This window comes from Leopardus geoffroyi, chromosome B3 (genome assembly GCF_018350155.1).
Source record: "Leopardus geoffroyi isolate Oge1 chromosome B3, O.geoffroyi_Oge1_pat1.0, whole genome shotgun sequence".
Lineage (NCBI taxonomy): Eukaryota > Metazoa > Chordata > Mammalia > Carnivora > Felidae > Leopardus > Leopardus geoffroyi.
This window is the reverse complement of record NC_059337.1, coordinates 17,732,009-17,756,266: the sequence shown is the minus strand read 5'-3', so window position 1 is coordinate 17,756,266 and position 24,258 is coordinate 17,732,009. Positions and strand designations below refer to the sequence as shown.

The following is a 24,258-nucleotide window of genomic DNA, read 5'->3' as shown; positions in this document are numbered from 1 at the left end:
TTACTTTTAGATATGGCAAAAATGAAGAAATCATATGCTTTCCACTCACTGGAGGTATTTTACACAGATTATATAAGACTTTTTCAGGAAAACACTCTATATAAATGAAGCCAGTAAGGCATACTTTCAGATATTTAGGGTAGTCCAAATAGACTCTTCTCTTAGAGAAGAGAATGAAAATTAGGTCTGTTCACAGAGAAACAAGACATCATAAAATGAGTAAGAATAAGAGTTCAAGTGTAAGACTCAAATGAGGTTAAGTAATAGCCAGAAAAGGCCACGTAAAGCACATCCATTTAAAACAGAGATCAATTTTGACAATAAGAGTGGGAATGAGAAGTCACATTAGGACACTCTTGAAAAAAAATGTTTAAATAGTGTTTTTAAATCTTATATGTAATAAAATATATAATAAAGTTCTATATGTAATTAAAAAAATAAGGTTATAATAACTATGTGCTTATTCTTAGGATGTAAAAACAGTGAATCAAATGTTGCGTCTGTGGCAAAAATTTTTCCAACAAACTGGATGAGAGCTGATTCAACATCATTTGATTTGCACAGTGCAATCATAAAGAAGGGTTTTTGGTTCGGGAGGGTTTTTTGTTATGTTTTTCCCCCAAAACAAAGGCTACATGAAGCTTCCCAAATGCCTGTCTTCATATATTTTAATATTCAGATCATCTCTTTTTAAATGCCTCTAACTCAAGGTCATCTTTCTTGGCCTTCTTCTTCTTTACTTTTTAACTTTTTCGGTATGGTAACATCCAAAAACCAGCTAAGGAGCCTATCCCACAAAGAAAGCAAAGACAGATGCACAGGGTAAGTGAAGTGGGGTTCTGGAATGGAATCTAATTCTATGACTGGCACATCAGTGAATATTTTGCTTTCCTATACTACAACTCTTCCTGTAACCTCATATTGGAGGGACTTGGATAATGAATTCTCCACTAACGAGAAACCCCTGTATTTGTATCCTTACTACCTGCTGAGATAACAAGAGGGGATGTACATCCTGGTCTGAATGTCTTAGGATATGTAAAATAGATCTCGGTCAGGACCACATTACAAATGATTTTTTTTAAATGCAATATAATACTGTACCAAGGTTGTCAGGGAGTTCCTTTTCATATAGAGCCTCTCCAAGTACTGTAGTCCCTCATCTTTCAGTAACTCCAATGGAAAATGGTGCAGATTCCTGTAATTTAAGAACAAATTCTTGTGCTTTTCCAGCCTTGCCACAGAGATCGTCTTACAAAGTTCAGATGCCATGACTGAATATATCCCATCAGGCACGCTGCAGCACTACATCTTGTCAAAATTGGTCCATTTCTAAAGAGAACAAGAAAATTGAATCATTATGATAGTGCTCATAAGCATTGCCAAATAAACCAGTTAGCACACACAGCTATTAGCAGACACTAAAGAGAGAGTTACACATTTGATCCCTATATTTTTCCTTCATAACAACTGAACATATTTAGGAGATGAGAGCAAATATTTAAATACTCTCACTACTTAAGCAATGTGTACCACTTCGCAGCAACAGTCCTAACTGAAAAACTAGTTCTTGAACTTGAGATAGGAATGCCTAATAGAAGAGAGACTAGTTTCATAACATGCACCCAAAGAAAGCTTAAAAATCAGATAGAGCAAACCCATTTCCTTCTTGAGCTACCTCATTTTATGTGTAGCTTAAGGTGTTTCAAAAATATTGCTAAATACATACAAAACATCTAGACCACTTACAGCTTCACTTTCCTCATTTCTTACTATGTACAGAATATTGTCCTATATTCTAATTTTTTTCCTTCTTTTACCTCTATTTTTTTCCTTCTTCGCTTTGTAGATTATCAGAAGCAGTAAAGAAACAGGTCCAGGAATATAGTTTTATTATTTCAATGAAAGAAGAAACACTGCACTAGGAAATAAGAACCTTGTATTATTTTCTTACAATCTTTTCAGGCCTCAGTTGCCTAACATATACAAGGGAGACAGCAATTTATTGGTAAAGGCCAGAACCCAGAACAGATTAAATTCCCTTCTAGCTCTGAAAGTGACCGGGTAGGAAGAGAAATAACATTTGCCATCTTATCAACTAGGCACAGAGCAGAAACAAGCTTCACAATCACTTAACTAACACAAGAGGAAAAAAACTCAGAGCTTCAACAATGTTGTCCAAGGTCAAATGGCTCATAAGGGATAAAAGCAAGGACTCCACCCTCCCCACTTTGGGGTGGAGATGAGGGTGTCCAGTGGATTTCAAAGACTGGGTTCTTCACAGGATTCCAAAGGATATTAAGGAAATGCAAAAACATCAAAAGGCTGAGTGAGCTCTGTGCAAAGGATCTACCCTCATTTTCCTGGGCATCCTTTCTGGAACTCCCTAACTGAAAGTGCCTTTCAAAGAAAAAAATTTTTTTTCTTAAGAAAAACTATTTTCACTGGGTCTTAACACAAAGTTAGTGCAAAATGCAGTAACATAAACCTTCCATTAGCAGAGTTTTGTAACTTTTTTGGTAATTTTCTATTATTTCCAAACTCCCAATTCCTATCTAGTATGAAAGCACTTGCCATTTCATCCAAAAGGGCAGACAATGTGGAATATTCAATAATCTCCCTGGTGCAACATAAGAATTCAAAACCTTCCCATACTGATTCTACCTACACACTTAACCTGTTTTTATGAGACATATGTCACTTTGAACAACATATTCCATCTTTCTACATCTTAATTCTCTGACCTGCAAAGCAGAAGGGAACTAAACCAGAATCGATGATTCTGTGTCGAAAGAGAAGTTTGCCGGGTTATTACTCACTGAAGTAGTAAACTGGAAGCAGGTTAGATGGCTCACAAGGGCTGCAAACTTAACACATTTTGCTTTTCATCAGCAATCCGAATTCTCCCCAGTGTTTTTCATCCCTTAAATGGAAAGCTTTAAGTCATGAGTGGGTCCATCCTGCCATTCACCTGGTACCTCCAATTTATCTTAAGGCCAGTGGTTTCCATCTCCGAAATACATCTCAAGTCCATCCACATCTCTCCACCAGCCAAAACCAAAAACCACTCTCATCTCCGGCCAGAGCCGTGAGTATTACTGGTGTCCACTCTAGATACTTTCTAACACATTAATCACTTAGCAGTGGACCTTTAAAAATGTAAATCCCATGGTCTCTTCTCAGGGAAACTCACTCCCTAGTGCACACATATCAACTAAACACAGCCTTCAAACGTTTGTAAGAAAATCAAGCTCTTACCAAGCATTGAGAGCTCCTCACAATCTGGCCCCCCCTCCCACCTCGCTTCTCCAGCCTTATCTGGAGATAAGATATACCCTTCCCTGGCTTCTCACCAAGCTCCTGGGCTTTTCTAGTCCTTTTTTCCTAGTCTCTTGGAAGAGTCCAACTCTTCACACCAGTTGCTACCTCTCCTCTTAGCCTGGAAAGCACTGTCCCATCAACCTTTGGGTTTCAAAGTAAAAATCACTCTTCTGTTACTTTTTTTTTTTATATATGGAGGCCTCCTCACGATCTGGAATCTAAATATTTACTGGTGTATCTATTGTCAATCTAGCCAACTGACTGGAAGCTCTTGAGGGCAGACATCTTGCTCTTTCTTCACTCTTGTATACCCGCCTGGACACAATATCTAGCACAAAGCAGGTGCCCTCAAACGGCTGATCAGTGGATGAAAGTAGAACATGTAATACTGCGAGGTAGATTTTTTTTCACTTTCTAATCTTTGGTCATCTTGTAGATACTACATCCTAAATGCTTGCTAAGTACCATAAAGCTCCCTAATCCATACAACTACGCATTGCAATAGACATTATTTAGCCTGTTTTATCCATAAGGAAACTGAGTTTCTCAGAGGGTAATAACTTGCCAGAATTCCAACCCAGGTGGACCGACTCCAAAGTCTGTGCACTGCCTTAAATATAGCCTTTCAGGCACTTCAGTGTTCAATGGAGCCTGTTTCTTCCATATTATTAAATTTAAGTAGTAGCCAACGCTTATACAAATGTGAGACTACAAAGCAAAACTACACCCAAAATCCACACTCACTGATGAAGATCCAATAAGAGAATTCAGTGTAACCTAATTGCTTTCCTTCTGAATCCTGAAGGCTGGGATTGGGCTGCCTTTAAAAACATCATTTCACCCTGCTAAAATACATCTGGCTACAAAGGCAGTGTGGGAGATAAAATCTACATAAATGGAATCTGAAAGGTGCCAATAAAAATCCTAATGGTTTTCCAAAACGCATTCATTGGCAAGATACAGCCTTTACCAAGATGGTTAATTTCTTCCACAAATTCCCTTCACTACCTCTTAATCTACTAACCATAAATGGGACACTTAATAATATTAACGGTATGCCAAGTGTACCTCCACAAATTTTCTGACATGTAAACACCAACCCACTTTATTATTGTTTAAAACAAGTAAACAAATCCTTCCACCTTAAGAAAATCCACACATGTTAAGCAGGTGTGTGTAAAAGGAGACCCTCAGACTGACTTCCGTATTTAATTCAGTAGAATACCCACTCCAATTTTCTAATATTGGAAATTAGAGAATTAAAAATTGTATATTAAAAGCATTTGTAAAAGACTGTTTTCCCAGTAAGTCTTGGGCAAAACACCTGCCGCTTTGCCCGAGTTAACCAACACTAAGGTCGTTACAATTTGGAAGCAGCGAGCTCAGTGGCAGGGATTTCACAGACCCGATATCGGAATTCTGCAGCCACAGAGGGCGGGGAGGGCCCGGCAGCTATGGCGACCCGAGGCCGGACGGGCCCGCTTGGGCCAGGGACCACTCGCCGCTGCCCGGACGCTTCTGCCGGACCCAGCGTGCTGGCCGGGGAGCCGGACCAGGGGGCCCTTGGCACGCGAGCCACCCGAAGCAACAGACGGCCGCACTCACCTCGGCGCCGGCGGAGCCAGCGCTCCGGGCGCAGGCGGCGCTGGACTGCCAACCGAGGGTCGGAGAGAGGGGCGGGGCGCCGACGGCAGTGGGCGGGGCGAGGCGAGGACGGCGGGGGGGGCGGGGCGGGGCGGAACCCGAGCTCCTGAGAGGAGGGAAGACGGAACATCGCGATAATTCTCCCCTGTTCTCGCGGTTTCAAAATATCTTGGACGAGATGTTCGTTTTTCAAGCGCTGTGCCTATTGGCCAAAAGCTCGGCTTCCTCCAGCCTGGCCTCGCCCGTAGCTTAACTTAGACTTCCGGCTCTGGCTGGGGTTTTGCTGTGCTGAGAGCACTTTTTCCCTTTGCTCGTTGAGGGGGCAACTTAGCCCTTTCCAGCCTAGGGACTTGCCAATAACTGATTTATTCTTTCATTCATACATTCATTCAGGGACTCGTGCACTTATTCATTGTATACATTGAGGAATTACAACAACAGTAGTAACACCGAGCGCTTATTGTGTACCGCGTTCTAAGAGCTGTGCACAATCCCTTAAACCCTCACAGCAGTCTCATGACACAGGTACTAGTATCATACTCGTTTAACGAATGAAAATCTAATGTCTGGAAGGTTTATGTAATATGGCCAAGGTTAGTTATCAAGAGGTGAGCCTAAGCATGGGATTTAAGGGCTCACTGTGCGCGCTGACAGGTTCGTTCCAAAGATGAGGTGGGTAACCTAGTCTCTGCTCTTGAAATACCTAAAGTCTATTGTGTGAAACGGTTGCTAAAAGGGACACTAACAGCTTAGTAAATTAAATATTATGGCAGTTCCTAGAATGACTGAGCAGGCCGTCAATAAATAGTTCTTCAAAATGAGAATTCCTATGTCCGCGGAAAGATAACATCAAAGGAAGAAAGCATTATGCTAGTAAAAATAAAAATAATAGTAACAATAATAATTCTAAACATTGCTAAGGAACATTTTAAAAACATTTATTTTTTAAATATGATGTTTGTTAACATGGCAACTTTCTGAAATGAAGGGTTTTTTAAACTTCCTCTCATGAATCTGCTGTCATTCATTGTTCTTTGAAAAGCTTGATGTTGATTAATTTATTAGCGATTCATTGCCAGGCAACCTTGACTTTATAACTAGTTTCCTGTTGGTTTATTTAATTACTGTTAGAGATGAATAATCTCTAAAGCAAAGTTACACTAAATGAAAGTAACATTTATTCCAAGACGAGGTATGAGTTATAGTGAAATACTTACCAATTACCTATTTATTAAACCTGGCCGTCAGAAGTTCCGGAACTATGTGGCATGGTGAATGTCATGTACTTCTAAGAACTTTGATATAAATACTTAGTTACCTAAGAATTCTTAGATACCTAAGAATTTGTAGTACTTAGGAATTTTTGCTGGACTTAAAACGAGGAAACCTAGTTTATGTAAAAACAAAAATACTTAGGTTATTAAGGATCAACCTAAATAAAAAGACTTGCTCCTAATACTGGAAAGTGACTCCAAAAATGATTAACAATAGGTCTTTTTAAAAGTAATCAATGTTAGCCACTTAGTTTTCATTTCTTAAAAACAAAAGAAATATTTTAATGCATTAATTTAACATCAATTTTTTTAATAAAATTTTTAAGTTTATTTTGAAAGAGAATGAGCTGGGGAGGGGCAGAGAGGAGGTGGGGGACAGAGGATCCGAAGCAGTTTCTGTGCTGACAGCAGAGAGCCACAGCATGGCTGGAACTCAGGAACTGAGCCCCAGTCAGATGCTTAACAGACTGAGCAACCTGGGCATCCCTAACATCTGATTTTTGTTTTTGCTTTTTTCCATATAATAAGTATAATTTATTGTCAAGTTAGCTAATGTACAGTGTATACAGTGATTTTGGGGGTAGATTCCCATGAATCATCACATAAACAGCCAGTACTCATTCCAGCAAGTGCCCTCCTCAATGCCCATCACCCATTTCTCCCCTCCCCAGCCCTCTCCCATTAACCCTCAGTTTGTTCTCTGTGTTTAAGAGTCTCCTATGGTTTGCCTTTGAAACTATTTTTTCCCCTTCCCTTCCTCCATGGTCTTCTGTTAAGTTTCTGTGAAAACATATGATACCTGTCTTTCTCTGTCTTATTTCACTTAGCATAATACCCTCCCATCCCATCCACGTTGTAACATCCTTTTTTTGATCATAAATAATGAATTATCTTTACATAACTTCTACTCCCCTGAAATTGCTATAAAAACAGCCAAGGGATTCTGTGCCAGAATTTCAATTTGAATGTGTATCGATTTTCACAAAACACTCAAAATTCCTTAATCTGGCAATTTGGCAATCTTTGACAAACTTTAACATCAAAAGGCAGCAATACCACTTTAAGAAAATTCCAAGAAAAAGAAAACCCCGTTTTAAAATTCCCACCTCTGGCCCTCTGGGATTGGGTTGCAAACTTCCACAAAATACTCTCCTCCACTCCCTATTGGTGCATGCGCTATCATTCATTGTTCGCCTGGAGTTTTGTGAGGTACCAGGTTGCTTTACGGGAAAAGACTGCTATAATTTAGTCTGCAACTGCCCTGCTTTAGACTTTTTCATGGTGATTAATTTGTACAAAGAATCACCAAACTCATACAGCGGGAACCAAACTGGCAAATCAGGCTGCGGAGACAACTGTGTAATTCGCTCGAAAAAGAAACAGAGATCCTCTCCTGCGTACTGGGTAAATTGACAAAGGATTTTACGACACAGAGATTTGAGAGTTAAAGAAACTTTTCCGGTTTTTCGATAGTTTTAAAGGAGTAAGCGTCAAAGGAGAACCAGATAGAATACAGGCACAATCGTGGCAGGAAAAGGAGTTTTTAGAAGCTGTTTTTAGGGTGAGATTGGAAGAATGTTATTTCCAAATAATCATTGAATTTTTGAATGGTAAAGGGAACAAAGGAAAAGAAAAAGATTAATTATAGATTATTGTATTTCCTAAACTGCTGTGATTTATTGTTGTTTAATATGGATTTAGAGGGACACTTAGTAATATTATTGTAATTGTTAAGTGAAATACATATTTCTGTATACTATAATACCTATCATAATAGATAATCAAAATATAAGAGAAAATTAGAATCCGCTTTGGATCCAAAATTTGTGTATATTTGTAGATTGGGTAATTCAGAGACAAATCTGCTAATGACCCAGGAAAACATAGTGTTGTTATATGTACCAGAATCAATGGGTAATTAATATAAGGATAAATTCTCAAAAAAGAAACCCAACATTTGTATTTTCAAAATGATATTTTCATTAAAATTATGAGGAACACCTGGGTGGCTCAGTCGGTTGAGCCGCCGACTTAGGCTCAGGTCTATGATATCACGAATCGTGGGTTCGAGCCCTCCATCGGGCTGTATGCTAACAGCTCAGAGCCTGGAGCCTGCTTCAGATTCTGTGTCTCCCTCTCTCTCTGCCCCTCCCATGCTCACACTCTGTCTCTCTCTCTCTCTCTCTCTCTCTCTCTCTCTCTCAAAATAAATAAACATTAAAAAAAATTAAAACATGAAAGTTCAGGAAAATATTGATAAGCAAGAATAATTTTTATTTGAAATTGCAATATAATGTATTTTTTAGGATTCAGCCAAATATATAATGCCAAAGTATAGCATCTTAAAGATTCTTCATGTATTAATTCAACTAATAAATATACTTCATGGCACATCTATATCTACAGAGCATAAATTAGAGTAGCAATGCAATAAATATTTTTTGAATGGCTTCTGTTATAGGGGGATATAAAATAATAAAATAAAGTCTCTCAAAAAACTCATACTCTAGCTGGGAAATGAGGCTTAAAACATCTAAACCAGAACTTCTGGACAGCTCTTCATGTATAGATACCTATTGTAAACCACAGGCACTTCAAGAGTATATATATCAGTGTGACCTGAAACATTCAGAGGGAGCTTCACAACACGCTTAAGACCCAGTTTGGTCCTGAGCAATAGGCAAAATTTCAGTAGATAAAAAAAGGAGGGAATTGGCATCCCGGGTACTGGTTGAGTTGTTAGCAAATATGTGCAAGCCTGAAAAATGATGGACTCTGACTGCAGCAGAAGGTTCATTTGGGGACCTGTTTTTTGTGTGTGTGTTTTTAAGCAAAAAAAGACCCCAAAAAGTTGCATAAAGAGTCAAAGTTGCAGGAATTAAGGGGTTTGGTCCTAGGTTTTCAGAAGGAGTGAGACCTAATGAGAGTAGTAACTGAAGAAGATAAAACTGATAGCCTAATTTTAGATCGTTCCAAGAACAGAGACTAGGAATTAAAAGGACTTACTACTGTAACTAATGGAGTACAGATTGGTTAGCAGCCTTGTAAGATACTTTATCCAAATTACTTTACTTTCCTATGGTTGACTAACAAATCTTAATGCATTTCTTTGCATTTTTCTAAAGCATTGAGCTTGTTTTTGGTCTAGTGGTACAAGTATGAATTTTACTAGGTGTGGTGGTAGTTGTGCAATTAACACAATTAAAAGGGATCATTGTTCACATTAGATAAGTTCTTATTCCTTTTCCCTAGGATTTAGAACTATTTCTTGGTTCTGTTCAGCTGAATTGAAGGAATTTCAACCAAAGCAAAAACAAAACAAAAAAAAACCCTTATGATCGAAGAACACCATGAGAATATGGGAGGTATTCTTACTCAGACCGTAGGCTTTCACCTGACGTGTTTCTCTGAGACAAAACTAAATTCCATACACTCAGTGAGCTGCCACCAGGTACCAGATACTTTCCACAGTGTTGGGCAAACAGGTGAATCAAGGATTAGCTCCCCCGATAAAAAGTAAAGTCCTTCAGAAACACCAAGCTGGATGTTTGTCTCCTGCCTCAACACTTGCTTCAAAGAATCCAAAGCTCATCCATCCTAGTGTTTTTTTTTTTTCTTTTTTGAGAGAGAAATAGCATGAGGAGGGGAGAGGGGCAGAGGAAGAGAGAGAGAGAATGCCAAGCAGGCTCCACACTAAGCACGGAGCCCGACGTGGGGCTCTATCCTACAACCGTGGGATCATGACCTGAGCCAAAATCAAGAGCAGCGCTCAACTGACTGAGCCTCCCAGGCATCCCCATCCTAAGTTTTTGATCAGTGGTTCTTAGTTAAATAGACAGAGAAGGAGGAATCTCTGGCTGTGGAAAATAGTCTTTGAGACAAGGCCCCCTGCTGCAGATGACCAATGTGGTGGACCAAATTGCGCTCACCAAATTTACGCCAATATCTCATTACTCCCCTGTATATCCTAGCCCTCTTTGCAGTTCAGGGAAGAATGAAATGTTAGCACTCGTGACCTGTGTCACTTCTGGCCAATAGTAGTGAAAAGCTCATCCACAGTTTTCCAATCTCCCGGTGTGACGTGACGCCTGTTAGTTAAAGCTTGGTCAGCTTGGATCTCTAAGTGACTTTGTGGATCATACATTCCACTCCCCACCCCCTACTCTGAAACCAAATGAGTCGATAGCATAAAGGAGCTAATGTTACCTCATTTTAGCCTATCCAGTCGTGTCTGCCTGTTAGCAGGTTTTCCCCTTGGGACATTGGCATTTCATTTAAGGTTTTTTTTGTTTGTTTCTTTGTTTGTTTTTTAATTTGAGAGGGAGAGAACATGTGAGCGGGGTAGAGGAGCAGAGGGAAAGAGAGAATCTTAAACAGGCTCCACACTCAGCACAGAGCCTTACACGGACTCCATCCCACAACCCTGGGATCACCAGCTGAGCCGATATCAAGAGTCAGAAGCTCAACTGACTGAGCCACGCAGGTGCCCCTAAGTTTTCTTCAGTGAAAAAAGAACCTCCATAGGGGCACCTGGGTGGCTTAGTCGGTTAAGCATCCGACCTCGGCTCAGGTCATGATCTCGGGGGTCTGTGAGTTCCAGCCCCAAGTCAGGCTCCATGCTGACAGAGCCTGCTTCAGATTCTGTCTCCCTCTCTCTCTGCCCCTCCCCCACTCACGCCCTGTCTCTCTTTTTCTCAAAAATAAATAAACATTAAAAAAAAATTTTTTTTGAAGAATTTCAATAATTAACTGAGTTTCAGGTATCAGGTGTTTGGAGAGAGAAATCACATCATGAAGATGGTTTTTCTATTTTTTATTTTTTGCTTCTAAAAATTATTTTATCAGATTGGACAGTTTCAGATAACAATATCTTGCCATAAGACAGTAAACTGATTTGCAATTTCTAATAAATGATCTAACATTAATTTCTGCACTAACACATTCAAATCACAAAAAGAAAATCCTGCCAAACATATTTCAAAGATAAATGTAAAATGTGCATCTGTGTGCATATTATAAAAAGAAAAATATAGGTTTAAGGTATCTGCCTTTCATGACTAACATTAAAAAAAAAAGGATTTTAAGAAAAGCATCAGATTTGCATGTTTTCTCTTTCTTCAATAAAGTTTTCGTTTTTTCCTTTTGTTTTTATAATTTATTGTCAAATTGGTTTCTATACAACACCCAGTGCTCATCCCAACAGGTGCCCTCCTCAATGCCCATCACCCACTTTGCCCTCTCCCCCACCCCCTCAGTTTGTTCTCAGTATTTAAGAGTCTCTTATGGTTTGCCTCCTTCCCTCTCTGTAACTCTTTTTTCCCCTCCTTCCCCTCCCCCTGGTCTTCTGTTAAGTTTCTCAAGATCCACATATGAGTGAAAACATATGGTATCTGTCTTTCTCTGCCTGTCTTATTTCACTTAGCATAACACTCTCCAGTTCCATCCACGTTGCTACAAAGGGCCAGATTTCATTCTTTCTCATTGCCAAGTAGTATTCCATTATATATATAAACCACATCTTCTTTATCCATTCATCAGTGTGTGGACATTTAGGCTCTTTCCATAATTTGGCTATTGTTGAAAGTGCTGCTATAAACATGGGGGTAAAAGTGCCTATGCATCAGCACTCCTGTATCCCTTGGGGAAATTCCTAGCAGTGCTATTGGTGGTCATAGGGTAGATCTATTTTTAATTTTTTGAGGGACCTCCACACTGTCTTCCAGAGCGGCTGCACCAGTTTGCATTCCCACCAACAGTGCAAGAGGATTCCTGTTTCTCCACATCCTCACCAGCATCTATAGTCTCATGATTTGTTCATTTTAGCTGCTCTGACCGGCGTAAGGTGGTATCTCAGTGTGGTTTTGATTTGTATTTCCCTGATGAGGAGTGACGTTGAGCATCTTTTCATGTGCCTGTTGGCCATCTGGATGTCTTCTTTAGACAAGTGTCTATTCATGTTTTCTGCCCAGTTCTTCACTGGATTATTTGTTTTTCGGGTGTGGAGTTTGGTGAGTTCTTTATAGATTTTGAATACTAGCCCTTTGTCCTATATATCATTTGCAAATATCTTTTCCCATTCCGTCGGTTGCCTTTTAGTTTTGTTGATTGTTTCCTCTGCAGTGCAGAAGCTTTTTATCTTCATGAGGTCCCAATAGTTTATTTTTTCTTTTAATCCACTTGCCTTTGGAGATGTGTCAAGTAAGAAATTGCTGCGGCTGAGGTCAGACAGGTTTTTTCCTGCTTTCTCCTCTAGGGTTTTGATGGTTTCCTGTCTCACACCCAGGTCCTTCATCCATTTTGAATTTATTTTTGTGTATGGTGTAAGAAAGTGGTCTAGTTTCATTCTTCTGCATGTTGCTGTCCAGTTCTCCCAGCACTATTTGTTAAAGAGACTGTCTTTTTTCCATTGGATATTCTTCCCTGCTTTGTCAAAAATTAGTTGGCCATACTTTTGTGGGTCCAATTCTGGAGTCTCTATTCTATTCCATTGATCTGTGTATCTGTTTTTGTGCCAATACCATACTGTCTTGATGATTACAGCTTTGTAGTAGAGGCTAAAGTCTGGGGTTGTGATGTCTCCTGCTTTGGTTTTCTTCTTCAATATTACTTTGGCTATCCGCGGTCTTTTGTGATTCCATACAAATTTTAGGATTGCTTGTTCTAGCTTCGAGAAGAATGCTGGTACAATTTTGATTGGGATTGCATTGAATGTGTAGATTGCTTTGGGTAGTATTGACATTTTAACAATATTTATTCTTCCAATCCATGGGTATGGAATGTTTTTCCATTTCTTTGTATTTTTCATGAAGATGGTTTAATTGTTCATCCAGTAAACATTTCTTGAGGCCTACTAGGTGCCAGGAACTAATGCATATGATCTATGTATTCATAGAACCATAACATTAATTTAGGGTTGGTTTTCAAGATTTGGGAGTCTCTGCCACATTGTTTTGAGAATTAGGGCTGTCCTATCTTAGGAAAGTCCTGTAGTCATAGATATTTAAAAGCCAGAATTACACATAAAAGTGCATTGTTTATTCAGGTTTATAGCTATTTTTAATGGCTTTAGTAAAGTGTTATTTACATGTCATAAAATTCACTTATCTTAAGAATACAACTCAATTATTTTTTAGAAAATTTAGAGTTGTGCAAGTATTAATCACATTGGAATTCTAGAAAATTCCATCACTTTAAAAAGAACCTTGTGCCCATTTGCAGGCACTTCCCACTCCTACCCCAGGCTAGGCAATCACTGATAAACTTTGTTTCTATAGGTTTGCCTTGTCTGGTATCATACTATATGTGGTCTTTTGCATCTGGCTATAGCATAACGTTTTTGAAGTTTATCTATGTTATAGCATGTATCAGTATTCCATTCCTTTTTTATTGCCAAATAATATTCCATCATATGGACAATACCACATTTTGTTTATCCATTCACCAGTTGATGAACATTCGGATTGCTTTCAGTTTTTAGCTATTGTAAATAATGCTGCTATGAAGATGTGTACAGGTTTTTGTGTGAACAGGTGTTTTTGGCCTCTTGAGTATATACCTATGCACGGAATTGCTGGTTTATGTGGTAATTCTATGTTTAACTTTATGAGGAATTACTCAACTGCTTTGTAAAGTGAATGCACAATTTTACTTTCTGCCAGTGATTTACGAGAAATCCAATTTTTCTACACCCTCTCCAAAGCTTCTTATTGTCTGTCTCTTTGATTATAGTAATTCTGGTGGGTGTGAAGTGATTCTCATTGTCGTTTGGATTTTCATTTTCCAATGAGTAGTGATTTTGATTTTTTGCTTATTGGTCATTCATATATCTTCTTTGGTAAATTGTCTTTTCAAATATATTTTAAATGTTTTTATTTATTTTTGAGAGAGAGAGAGAGAGAGAGAAAGAGAGAGGGAGAGAGCATGCATGTGGAGGAGGGGCAGAGAAAGAGGGGGACAGAGGATCCAAAACAGGCTCTGCACTGACAGCAGAGAGCCCAGTGTGGGGCTTGAACTCACAAATGCAAGCTCATGACCAGAGCAGAAGTCAGATGCTTGACCAACTGTGCCACCCAGGCACCCCATGTCTTTTCATACATTTTGCCTATTTTTTCTTGGGTTATTTGTCTTATTACCGAGTTGTGTTTATTATTTTTGGGGGGTTGAAGTTCATTATCAAATATGTGATATATCTACAAGTGTTTGGAAACATATTTGCAAATATATTCTCCTATTTTGTGAGTTGTCTTTTAACTTTCATTATGGTGTCTTTTGAAGCAACAAAAATTTTTAATTTTCATGAAGTCCAATTTATCTATTGTGCCTTTGGCATTGTACATAAGAAATCTTTGTCTAACCCAAGCTTATACATAGCCCTATGTTTCCTAAGAGTTTTCCAGTTTTAGCTCTTACTTTTATGCCTTTGACCCAGTTGGAGTTAATTTTTGTATATGGTGTGAGGTAGAGCTCCAGTTTCTTTCTTTTACATGACCCTATCCAGTTGTTCTAGTATCATTTGTGAAAAGGACTATTATTTGCCCCTTGAATTACCTTGGTACTCTTGTCAAAAAATAATTGACCAGGGTGCCTGGGTGCCTCAGTTGGCTAAGCATCCAACTTTTGATTTTGGCTCAGGTCATGATCTCACAGTTTGTGAGATCAAGCCCTACATTAAGCTTTGTGCTTACAGTGTGGAGCCTGCTTGGGATTCTCTCTCCCTCTCTCTCTGCCCTTCCCTCACTTGCATGAGTGCTTTCTCTTTCTCTCTCTCAAAATAAATAAATAAACTTTAAAATAATAGTAATAATAATAATGATGATAATAATTGACCTTAAGTGTAAGGGTTTATTTCTGGACTCTCAATTCTATTCCATTAATCTACATGTCAGTCCTTATGCCAGTACCACTTGCTTTGATTACTGTAGCTTTTTAGTAAGTTCTTAAAATGGAAGTGTGAATCCTCCAACTTTGTTCTATTTTGGATTGTTTTAACTATTCTAGGTCTCTTGCATTTCCATGTGAATTTAAGGTCAAATTATACTCTCACAAAAAAAGGCAGTTGAAATTTTGATAGGGGTTACATAAAATTTATGGATCAACTTGGAGGGTATTGCTATCTTAATAATATGAAGGCTTCTAATCCATGAACATGGAATATATCTCATTTATTTAGGTCTCCTTTGACTTCTTTCAGCAATGTTGCATAATTTTCAGTGTACAAGTTTTGTACTTCTTTTGTTAAGTATATTCCTAAGTACTTTATTCTTTTTGATGCTATTGTGAGTGGAAATGTTACCTTAATTTCATTTTCAGATTGATAGATATGTAATTTTTGTTTATTTTGTTTCCTCTGATATTGCTGAAATAGTTTAATAGTTCTAGTAGGATTTTGTTATTGTTTTTGTTTTGTTTGGGTGTGTGTGTGTATCTCCCTTAGAATTGTCTCCATATAGGATCATGTCACCTGATAATAAAATTTTATTTCTTCCTTTCTAATCTTCATGCCTTTTATTTCTTTTTCTTGCTTTATTGCACTGGTTAGAATATCCACTACAGTCTTGAATACAAGTGGTGACAGCAAACATCCTTGCCTTGTTTCCAATCTTACAAGAGAATTATTCAAACATTCACCATTAAGTGTGATGTTAGCATTAGGGTTATTTTTAGTTTTTGTTAGCCCTTTATCAGGTTAAGGAAGTTTTATCCTAAGTAGATGTTGGATTTTACCAAGTGTGTTTTTTTTTTCTGCATTTATTAAAATGATCATGTAGATTTTGTCTTCTATTCTATTAATGTGGTGTATTACATTAATGATTTCAGGTGTTAAACCAAATTTACATTCCGGGAATGAATGTATAATCTTTTTTATATGTTGCTGGTCATAATGTATAATCTTTTTTATATGTTGCTGGATTTGGTTTTCTTTTTTTTTTTTTTAAGTTTATTTATTTATTTTGAGAATGACAGAGAGCACAAACAGGCAGGCACAGAGAGAGAGGGAGAGAGAAAGAATCCCAAGCAGGCTCCACACTGTCAGCGTGGAGCCCAACTCAGGGCTCAAACCTGAGCAAAACCAAGAATCGGATGCTCAACCAACTGAGCCACACCCAGGCCCCCTATATATGTTTTTCTCATATTTTGTTGAAGACTTTTTGTGTTCACAATCATCAAGGGTATTGGTTTATTGTTTTCTTATTATGTCTTCATCTGGCTTTGGTATCAGGATAATATTGACCTCATAGAATGAGTTGTAAGGGATTCCCTCCTCTATTTTCTGATAGAATTTTCAAAAGATTCGTATTACTTCTTTAAAGGTTTATTAGGATTTGCCACTGGAGCCATCTAGGCCTGGGCTTAGCTTTGTGTAAATGTGTTTGGGTTTTTTGTTTGTTTGCTTTTGTTTTGTTTTGTTTTGTTTTGTTTTAGAGAAAGGGAGAGAGAGAATCTCAAGCAGGCTCCACACTCAACATGGAAACCAATAAGAGGCTGCATCCCACGACTCTGGGATCATGACCTGAGCCGAAATGAAGATTCAGACACTCAATCGACTAGCCACCCAAGTGCCCTGCTTTGTGTAAATATTTTAAATTACTAATATAATTTATTTACTTGTTATAGTTCTATTCAGATTTTTTATTTCCTTTTTATACAGTTTGGGTATTTTATATCCTTCTAGGATGTTTTCCCATCTCAGCTTTTTGATGCCCCAGCTTACATAGGGGCAAGGTTGCTTTTTAACTAGTAGACTCTCATGCAGTCATAATGGTTGTTATTTTCTTTTTTTTTTTTTTTAATTTTTTTTTTTAACGTTTATTTATTTTTGAGACAGAGAGAGACAGAGCATGAACAGGGGAGGGGCAGAGAGAGAGGGAGACACAGAATCTGAAACAGGCTCCAGGCTCTGAGCTGTCAGCACAGAGCCCGACGCGGGGCTTGACCTCACGGACCGTGAGATCACGACCTGAGCCGAAGTCCGACGCTTAACCGACCAAGCCACCCAGGCGCCCCCATAATGGTTGTTATTTTCCAGGAGCCATGCCCTGGGGGCTCCTGCCCCTCCCTCAAGTTTCCCTACATCTCCCCACAAGTCAGCACCCAAACGTTAACACCTGTAACAGCAGGGGACCTTCTGAACCTAGCTCCAGCATAGTTTCCATCTATACAGATTGGTTGGTCCTCCTGCTATACCAGTTATTAAGTTTTTGAACGTCACCTCTTGGAAGTGGAAGACTGAGACCCCACTTCAGACCTCTTCTTCCTCCCATTTTGATCTGGGGCTGATCGTATACTTCAGCATTCTACTGGGCATGTCTGGCAAAAAGAATAGCATCAATTGATTGGGTATGTCTGACCGGCAGTTGTAGGTACTGATTGAGAGGCCTGGGAAGCTTCACCCAAGGCTGAAAGGGAGAGGGTGGTGGGTGGGGCCTGGGCTGATATCTAATGAAAATTTAAACCCCAGCTATGGCTATTACAAAGAAAAGAAAAGTGGCTGATGATAAGCATGTAGCTCCAAGTAAGTGAACTGAAGAGTCTGTCTTTGTGCTAAAAATGTTCCTACATGATGCAAGGCACATTGAAATGGACACGTATTTAAAGTGGGGTCATGGATTCAAATGTTTCCAGAAGCCAGGCTGGCTAATTGCTTCAGAGGTGCACATTTTGGTATTTAAACATCTCTGAAATTGGAATGCATGTTACAATTGATAGCAAGTCTTAGTTTAACAGCAGTGTTGTTGTTTTTCTTAGTGATTATAAAATAGTAGTATATCTTACAATCTTGTATAAGTGATGGTTTAGATAAGATTCAATGTAGGAAATGAGTGGCAAGTGACATGGACCAGGAAAACCACACTGCTTAATGTCAGCCTTTCACTTTGAAAGAAAGGTATGGTGGAGAGCCTGGGTGGCTCAGTCGGGTAAGTGTCCAGCTTTGGCTCAGGTCATGATCTCAGAGTTCATGAGTTTGGGCCCCACATCAGGCTCTGTGCTGACAGCTTGGAGCCTGGAGCCTGTTTCAGATTCTGTGTCTCCCTCTCTCTCTCTCTCTGCCTCTCTCTCTCTCTCTCTCTCTCTCTCTTTCTCTCTCTCTCAGAAATAAAAATAAACATTGAAACAACAAAAAAAGAAAGGTATGGTTACAGAGACTTATTCTTTTACAATAAGAAGCAACATAGGAGTGATGACAAATGGAAACTGCTTTGTTGCCTCCATGTCCAGGAGCAATAGGGAGTGATGGCACCTGGCACCTTACCTCCAGGACTTCTGCTGTTCGTTCCTTGCTGATAGTTGCCTGTGACGACGTCAGCCCAGTGGTGATAGGTGTTCTGAGTTTTCATAGGAAGCCAGAAATCCAGAAAACTAGATCTTTACATCTATGTGAAACTTCTAATTTTAAAATACTGGCTTAATTGTTTTTTAACTATCTGGCCAAAAAGAAGAAAAGTATGTGCAAGTTAGCTCCAGCCTGGGAGTGCCCGGATAATCTCTGTTTTAAGGATTTAATATTAAGAGGCAGCATTAGACAAACCATGTTTTACAGTCAAGCCAAAAAAGAAAAAAAGAAAAATCAACCCAATGTCAAAGTTTACCATTAGGTTCAAGGCCTGGAATAGCAAATATTACGGAGCATATTACTTACATAGTTTCTAAAACTTCATCTTTGCCTCTTCTAAATAGAAAAGAAAATGTGGTTAAATCTGTTGAAGATGTTACATTTCCAGGTTATAAAAACATACTACTTTTTAATTTTTTTAATGTTTATTCATTTTTGAGAGACAGTGCAAGCAGGGGAGGGGCAGAGAGAGAGGGAGACACAGAATCCGAAACAGGCCCCAGGCTCTGAGCTGTCAGCACAGAGCCTGATACAGGGCTAGAACTCATGAACCGTGAAATCATGACCTGAGCCAAAGTTAAGGCACTTAACTGAGCCACCAGACGCTCCTTTTACTTTTTAAAATGCAGTCTTAGGTTTCCAAAGCAAGAGCATTTGCTTCCCACTGCTAAAGACTGACTGGTCGATGAAAGTCAGACCAAATTATCAGAAGACCAGGGTCCTGATTCTGCCTGTGAGACATTGGACGAGTAATTTAGCTTCTTTCAGCTTCACTGTCCTCATTTATAAAATAGGGTTAGTCATATCTGCCTCCATACCTTACATCAAAGTGTTATGTGAATATCACATAAAGTGTTATGTGAATATCAATTATTGGTAGTGCCCAAATCACATGAGTAGTTGGGCCAGCACAGACTCTTGGGTCTCAGATTCCCGATCCCAATCTCCTGCTCTTTTTGTAAACTGTAACACTTATTGAAGTGATTGGATCATCAGCCAATGGGGTGAACAGATGAGAAAGCTTAAGTAAAGAGGTTATCAGAAAAAAAGTCAGCTACCATCTTGCAATCAGGGATAGCACGGAGTTTCTGTACAGCCGTCTCTGTAGAGTCTCTTTTAGGCAATGCGTAGGTGTTGAGCCAAAGGATTAGCCTTTCACATTTTGAAGGTCTGCCCAGGAGTGACTTTTGCTGGGATTGACGGGCCTCTGTAGCGTTCTCACATAGCTTTCTCACAGACTGGCCTTCAGCTAGTTTCTTCCCTCATATTTTCGTTCTATATTGCTTCATGAAGGAAAGAAAAGTTCCTACTTTTTTTTTTTTTTCTCTTGGTGAGAAAGTAAAGCTCTAGTTTGGATTATCAAGTAGTGGCCACACTTTACCCTGGTAGCTATGTCCAGTCTTAACTCCTTCAACACTTATCTCTAGCCATCTCAAATCCTATTTGGATGTAGGCATGGAATAAGTTACCAACTTTTTTAAAAAGGAAAAAATATCATCTTTAAAAAGATGTCACTCGGGGCGCCTGGGTGGCGCAGTCGGTTAAGCGTCCGACTTCAGCCAGGTCACGATCTCGCGGTCCGTGAGTTCGAGCCCCGCGTCGGGCTCTGGGCTGATGGCTCAGAGCCTGGAGCCTGTTTCCGATTCTGTGTCTCCCTCTCTCTCTGCCCCTCCCCCGTTCATGGTCTGTCTCTCTCTGTCCCCAAAATAAATAAACGTTGAAAAAAAAAAAATTTAAAAAAAAAATAAAAAAATAAAAAATAAAAAAAAAAGATGTCACTCAAGAACTAGTGATATATTTCTAACTTCTTTTTTATTTACTTTTTATTTTTTTAATTTTTTTAAAGTAAGCTCCCAACATGGAGCTTGAACTCAAGACCCTGAGATGAAAAGTCACAACACTCTACTGACTGAGTCACCTAGGTGGTCCAATATATTTCTATTCTAAGTTGGACATTCTTTGTTTAAATTTTTATTTGAATTTAGTTAACATACAGTGCAGTATTGGTTTCAGGAGGAGAATTCAATGATTCATCACTTACATACAACACCCAGTGCTCATCATAACCAATGCCCCCCTTAGTACCCATCATCCATCTAACCCATCTCCCACCCACCATCATATGTTTATGTTTTGTTTCTTAAATTCCACATATGAATGAAATCATATGTTATTTGTCTTTCTCTAATTGACTTATTTCTCTTAGCATAATACATTCTAGCTCCATCCACATTGCTGGAGATGGCAAGATTTCATTCTTGTTGATGGCTGAGTAATATTCCATTGTGTATATATATATATATATATATATATATATATGCCACATCTTCTTTATCCATCAGTCAATGGAATTTGAGCTCTCTCCATAGTTTGATTATTGTTGATAATGCTGATATAAACATTGTGGTGTATATACCCCTTTAAATCTATTTTGTATCCTTTGGGTAAATACCTAATAATACAATTGCTGGATCATAGGGTAGTTCTATTTTTAGTTTTTTGAGGAACCTCCATCCTGTTCTTGAGAGTGGCTGTACCAGTTTTCATTCCCACCAACAGTGCAAGAGGGTTCCCCTTTCTCCGCATCCTTGCCATAAGTTGGACATTCTTATAAATTTTCTCCCACGGTCTCAAATTCAATCTGTCTGAGACCAAACTGATTGTCTTATCAAAATGACCATTCCCCTTTATCTCATTACTTCTGTCCGTGGCATCACTACTTTTAGGTGTCAATAAATTTTCTCTGTAAAGGACCAGATAGTAAATACTTTATTTAGGCTTTGAGAGCAATAAGGTTTCTGTTACAACTACTTATCTCTGCTTTTGTACTACAAAGACCATATGTAAATGAATTAACAATGCTGTGTTCCAATAAAGCTTTACTTACAAAAGCAGTGGATAGTATGTGAACCATGCCATAGTATGCCAATGCCTATCTCGAGTTCCTGGATGAAAATGTCAGAGTCAGTCTTGACTGTCTCCCTTCTTTAATTTTTACATCCAAGCAGTTCTCAAGTTGCAATAATTATTTCTTTCTGTAATTCTTCTTATCCTTCCCTTCACTTCCCTTCTCACTGCTACTGTGCACCTGAATTCATTCTGTACAGTACTCTGATTCGTTCAACCAGCGATAAAGGGCCACACCCACTTATTGAAGAGGTACCAGAATTTCTAGAGGGAAGTTTTAAGAAGCATAGAGAATATTCTAACTTTATTTTTAGGGAAAGTGCCTATTTTATCAGAATATAAATTATAGCAAGTAAAACCTGATGAAATCTTAGATGGTGGGTCATGGCTAAAAATGGTGGTAAAACATTGCTCAAATCTAGAATTTCCTAAGGTATGCAGTGTTTGCAATTGGTGATGCCTAATGTGATGTTTGGTGGAACACAGACCAACTTTTAAAATATTAATACTTATGTTTTTATTTTAATGTATAGTTTATGGGAAAATATGACATCACACCCATAATGTCACTGATTATTTATTGGAGTGAAGCTGAAGTATTTAGGTTTTAAAAAGTTGTAGTCCTAAAGAAAAAGTTAATATTGTAGGCAGAATGCAGACATGCTAACAGTCATTAAGATAGTAGCAGACTGGGGCACCTGGGTGGTTCAGTTAGTTGAGCATCCAACTCTCGATTTCATCTCATGGTTCATGAGATTGAGCCCTGTGTCAGGCTCCAAGATGACAGCACTGAGCCTGCTTGGGATTCTCTCTCTCTCTCTCTCTCTCTCTGCCCCTCCCCTGCGCTCTCTCTCTTTCTCTCTAAACAAACAAACAAACAAACAAACAAACATTTTTAAAAAGATGGTAGAAGATTAAAGTTTGAAAATCAGTGGCCACTTTGCCTGCTGTGGTTTCCATTATATTTGCCCACTAATTAACAGATCAGCCTTAGCACTTTGATTTTTCTTTCTTTATAAAACCTTCAGGGGCTCATCACTATTTGTCGAATAAGGTCAATCAAACTCTTGGCGTGCAATCGATGTCTTCTAAACCTGGGTCCAGCCTTTCCGTTTTCCTTTGCCTCCTGGCTTCCCAAACAGTGCTCAGAAAGTACCAGTTGCATAAGATTTAATGAATGTTCCAGAAAAGAGGATTTCATGGTCCAAAAAGTTAGGGGAAGTGTTGTGTACTATATCCCTCTGTGGTATATTCTCAAGGAATTATACTACATTAAAGCCTTTGAGAAGACTTGAGGTAATGAAACTTGTTCATGTTTATTGGAGAACCCTTCTTTTGTGCAATCAATATTTGTGTTTACCAATTTACTTGATCATCTTTGTCAATAACCCTCTCTTCTAGATTGTGCATTAATGTCTTGTGCTTCTGGTGTACAAGGGAGATTGGTTTAAAAAATGCTGTCCTATACCGATATCCCCCACCCCCAATGCATACCGGTTAGCTATACTGGTTAGCTGTATACCCATTTTACTTTGCACTTCTGAGCCTTTGCTAATTATTCACTCTACTTGGGCTTGTTCTCTTCTTGTTCTTGAAATCTTCTCAACCAAGCAAGCTGATTTACCACAACAGTAATGGTTCCCATTCTGAAGTCTTACCACTTCCCCCTCTTCCAGCATTTGTACCACCCAGAATCATGGTAGTTGTGTACCTGATCTTTTTTCCTTCTAGATTTTATGTTTCTCAGAGTTCTTCTTTACTATGTAATGCATTGCTTATAGTAGGAATTCAATAAATATTTGATGAATGATTACAATAGGGTGAAACTTGAAATAACTTACCTGTAGTAAATAATAGAATTGGAATGTGAAGGATCTACATGGGGAGAGTGGTGTATGGGGAAGGATCTCTGGAAGGCTGGTATCTAGATATCTATATATCTGATATGTAGATATATATTAAATGGCTTTATTAATTGACATATAAAAGTACATAATCTCATATCTGGAATTTAAGAAACATAACAGATGAACTTAGGGGAAGGGAAGGAAAAATAAGATAAAAACAGAGAGGGAGGCAAACCATAAGAGACTCTTAAATACAGAGAACACCTGAGGGTTGTGGAGGGCGGGAGATGGGCTAAATGGGTAATGGGCATTAAGGAGGGCACTTGTTGGGATGAGCACTGGATGTTGTATGAATCACTGGGTTCCACTCCTGAAACCAATACTGCATTGTTATGTTAACTAACTTGAATTTAAATAAATAAATTTAAAATAAAATAAGTGTAAAATCTGATAAATTCTGGGTTATGTATATACCCATGAAACTACCACCACAATCAAAGCAATAACATAATTATCACCCCCAAAAGTTTCTTCATGTCTCTTTGTAATCTGTACATCCCCCTCTTCCCTGCATCTCCAATTCAAGACAACTGCTGATCTGCTTTTGATCATTCTACATTGGTTTGCATTTCCTAGAATTTTATATAAAGGGAGGCATATTGTTTGTACTCTCTTCTTCCTGGCTTCTTTCACTCAACATAACTGCACCAATTCATGTGGTAGCATATCTGTTCCTTTTTATTGCTGAGTATTATTTCATTATATAGCTATACCACAGTTTGTTTATCCATTTACCAATTGAAGGGCATTTGAGTTGTTTCTTGGTTTTGGCTATTAAAAATAAAACTCTTGGGGAACCTGGGTGGCTTAGTCAGGTAAGCCTCCGACTCTTGATTTCAGTTCAGGTTATGATCTCAGGGTTTGTGAGTTTGAG

The 24,258-nt window shown here is 38.7% G+C and overlaps 2 protein-coding genes across 12 annotated transcripts in view; one reads left to right on the top strand and one right to left on the bottom strand.

Annotated features, from left to right (window-relative positions):
- LRRC28 (leucine rich repeat containing 28) overlaps window positions 1–5,025 on the bottom strand; it is a 154,391-nt gene extending 149,366 nt beyond the window's left edge. For 2 of the 3 annotated variants that reach the window (XM_045448764.1, XM_045448766.1), the window contains exons 1-2: window positions 4,927–5,025; window positions 1,105–1,332 (exon numbers count right to left, since the gene is read on the bottom strand). In XM_045448764.1, the coding sequence (XP_045304720.1) occupies window positions 1,105–1,272 (168 nt within the window). In that variant the 5' untranslated portion in view covers window positions 1,273–1,332; window positions 4,927–5,025. Of the gene's footprint in view, window positions 1–1,104; window positions 1,333–2,819; window positions 2,924–4,926 lie in introns of all 3 variants that reach the window. The other variant, XM_045448765.1, reaches the window with a different exon arrangement.
- Window positions 5,026–7,430: 2,405 nt separating this feature from the next.
- The window catches only part of TTC23 (tetratricopeptide repeat domain 23), a 106,248-nt gene continuing 89,420 nt past the window's right edge, over window positions 7,431–24,258 (top strand). For 4 of the 9 annotated variants that reach the window (XR_006704455.1, XR_006704457.1, XR_006704456.1 and 1 more), the window contains exon 1: window positions 17,634–17,751. Coding sequence is in view for 1 of the 9 variants with exons in the window: in XM_045448759.1 (XP_045304715.1) it covers window positions 17,700–17,751 (52 nt within the window). In the remaining 8 variants the exon portion in view is untranslated. Of the gene's footprint in view, window positions 7,644–7,664; window positions 7,801–16,782; window positions 16,810–17,318; window positions 17,577–17,632; window positions 17,752–24,258 lie in introns of those variants that run through there. The other 5 variants (XM_045448760.1, XM_045448762.1, XM_045448763.1 and 2 more) reach the window with 5 other exon arrangements.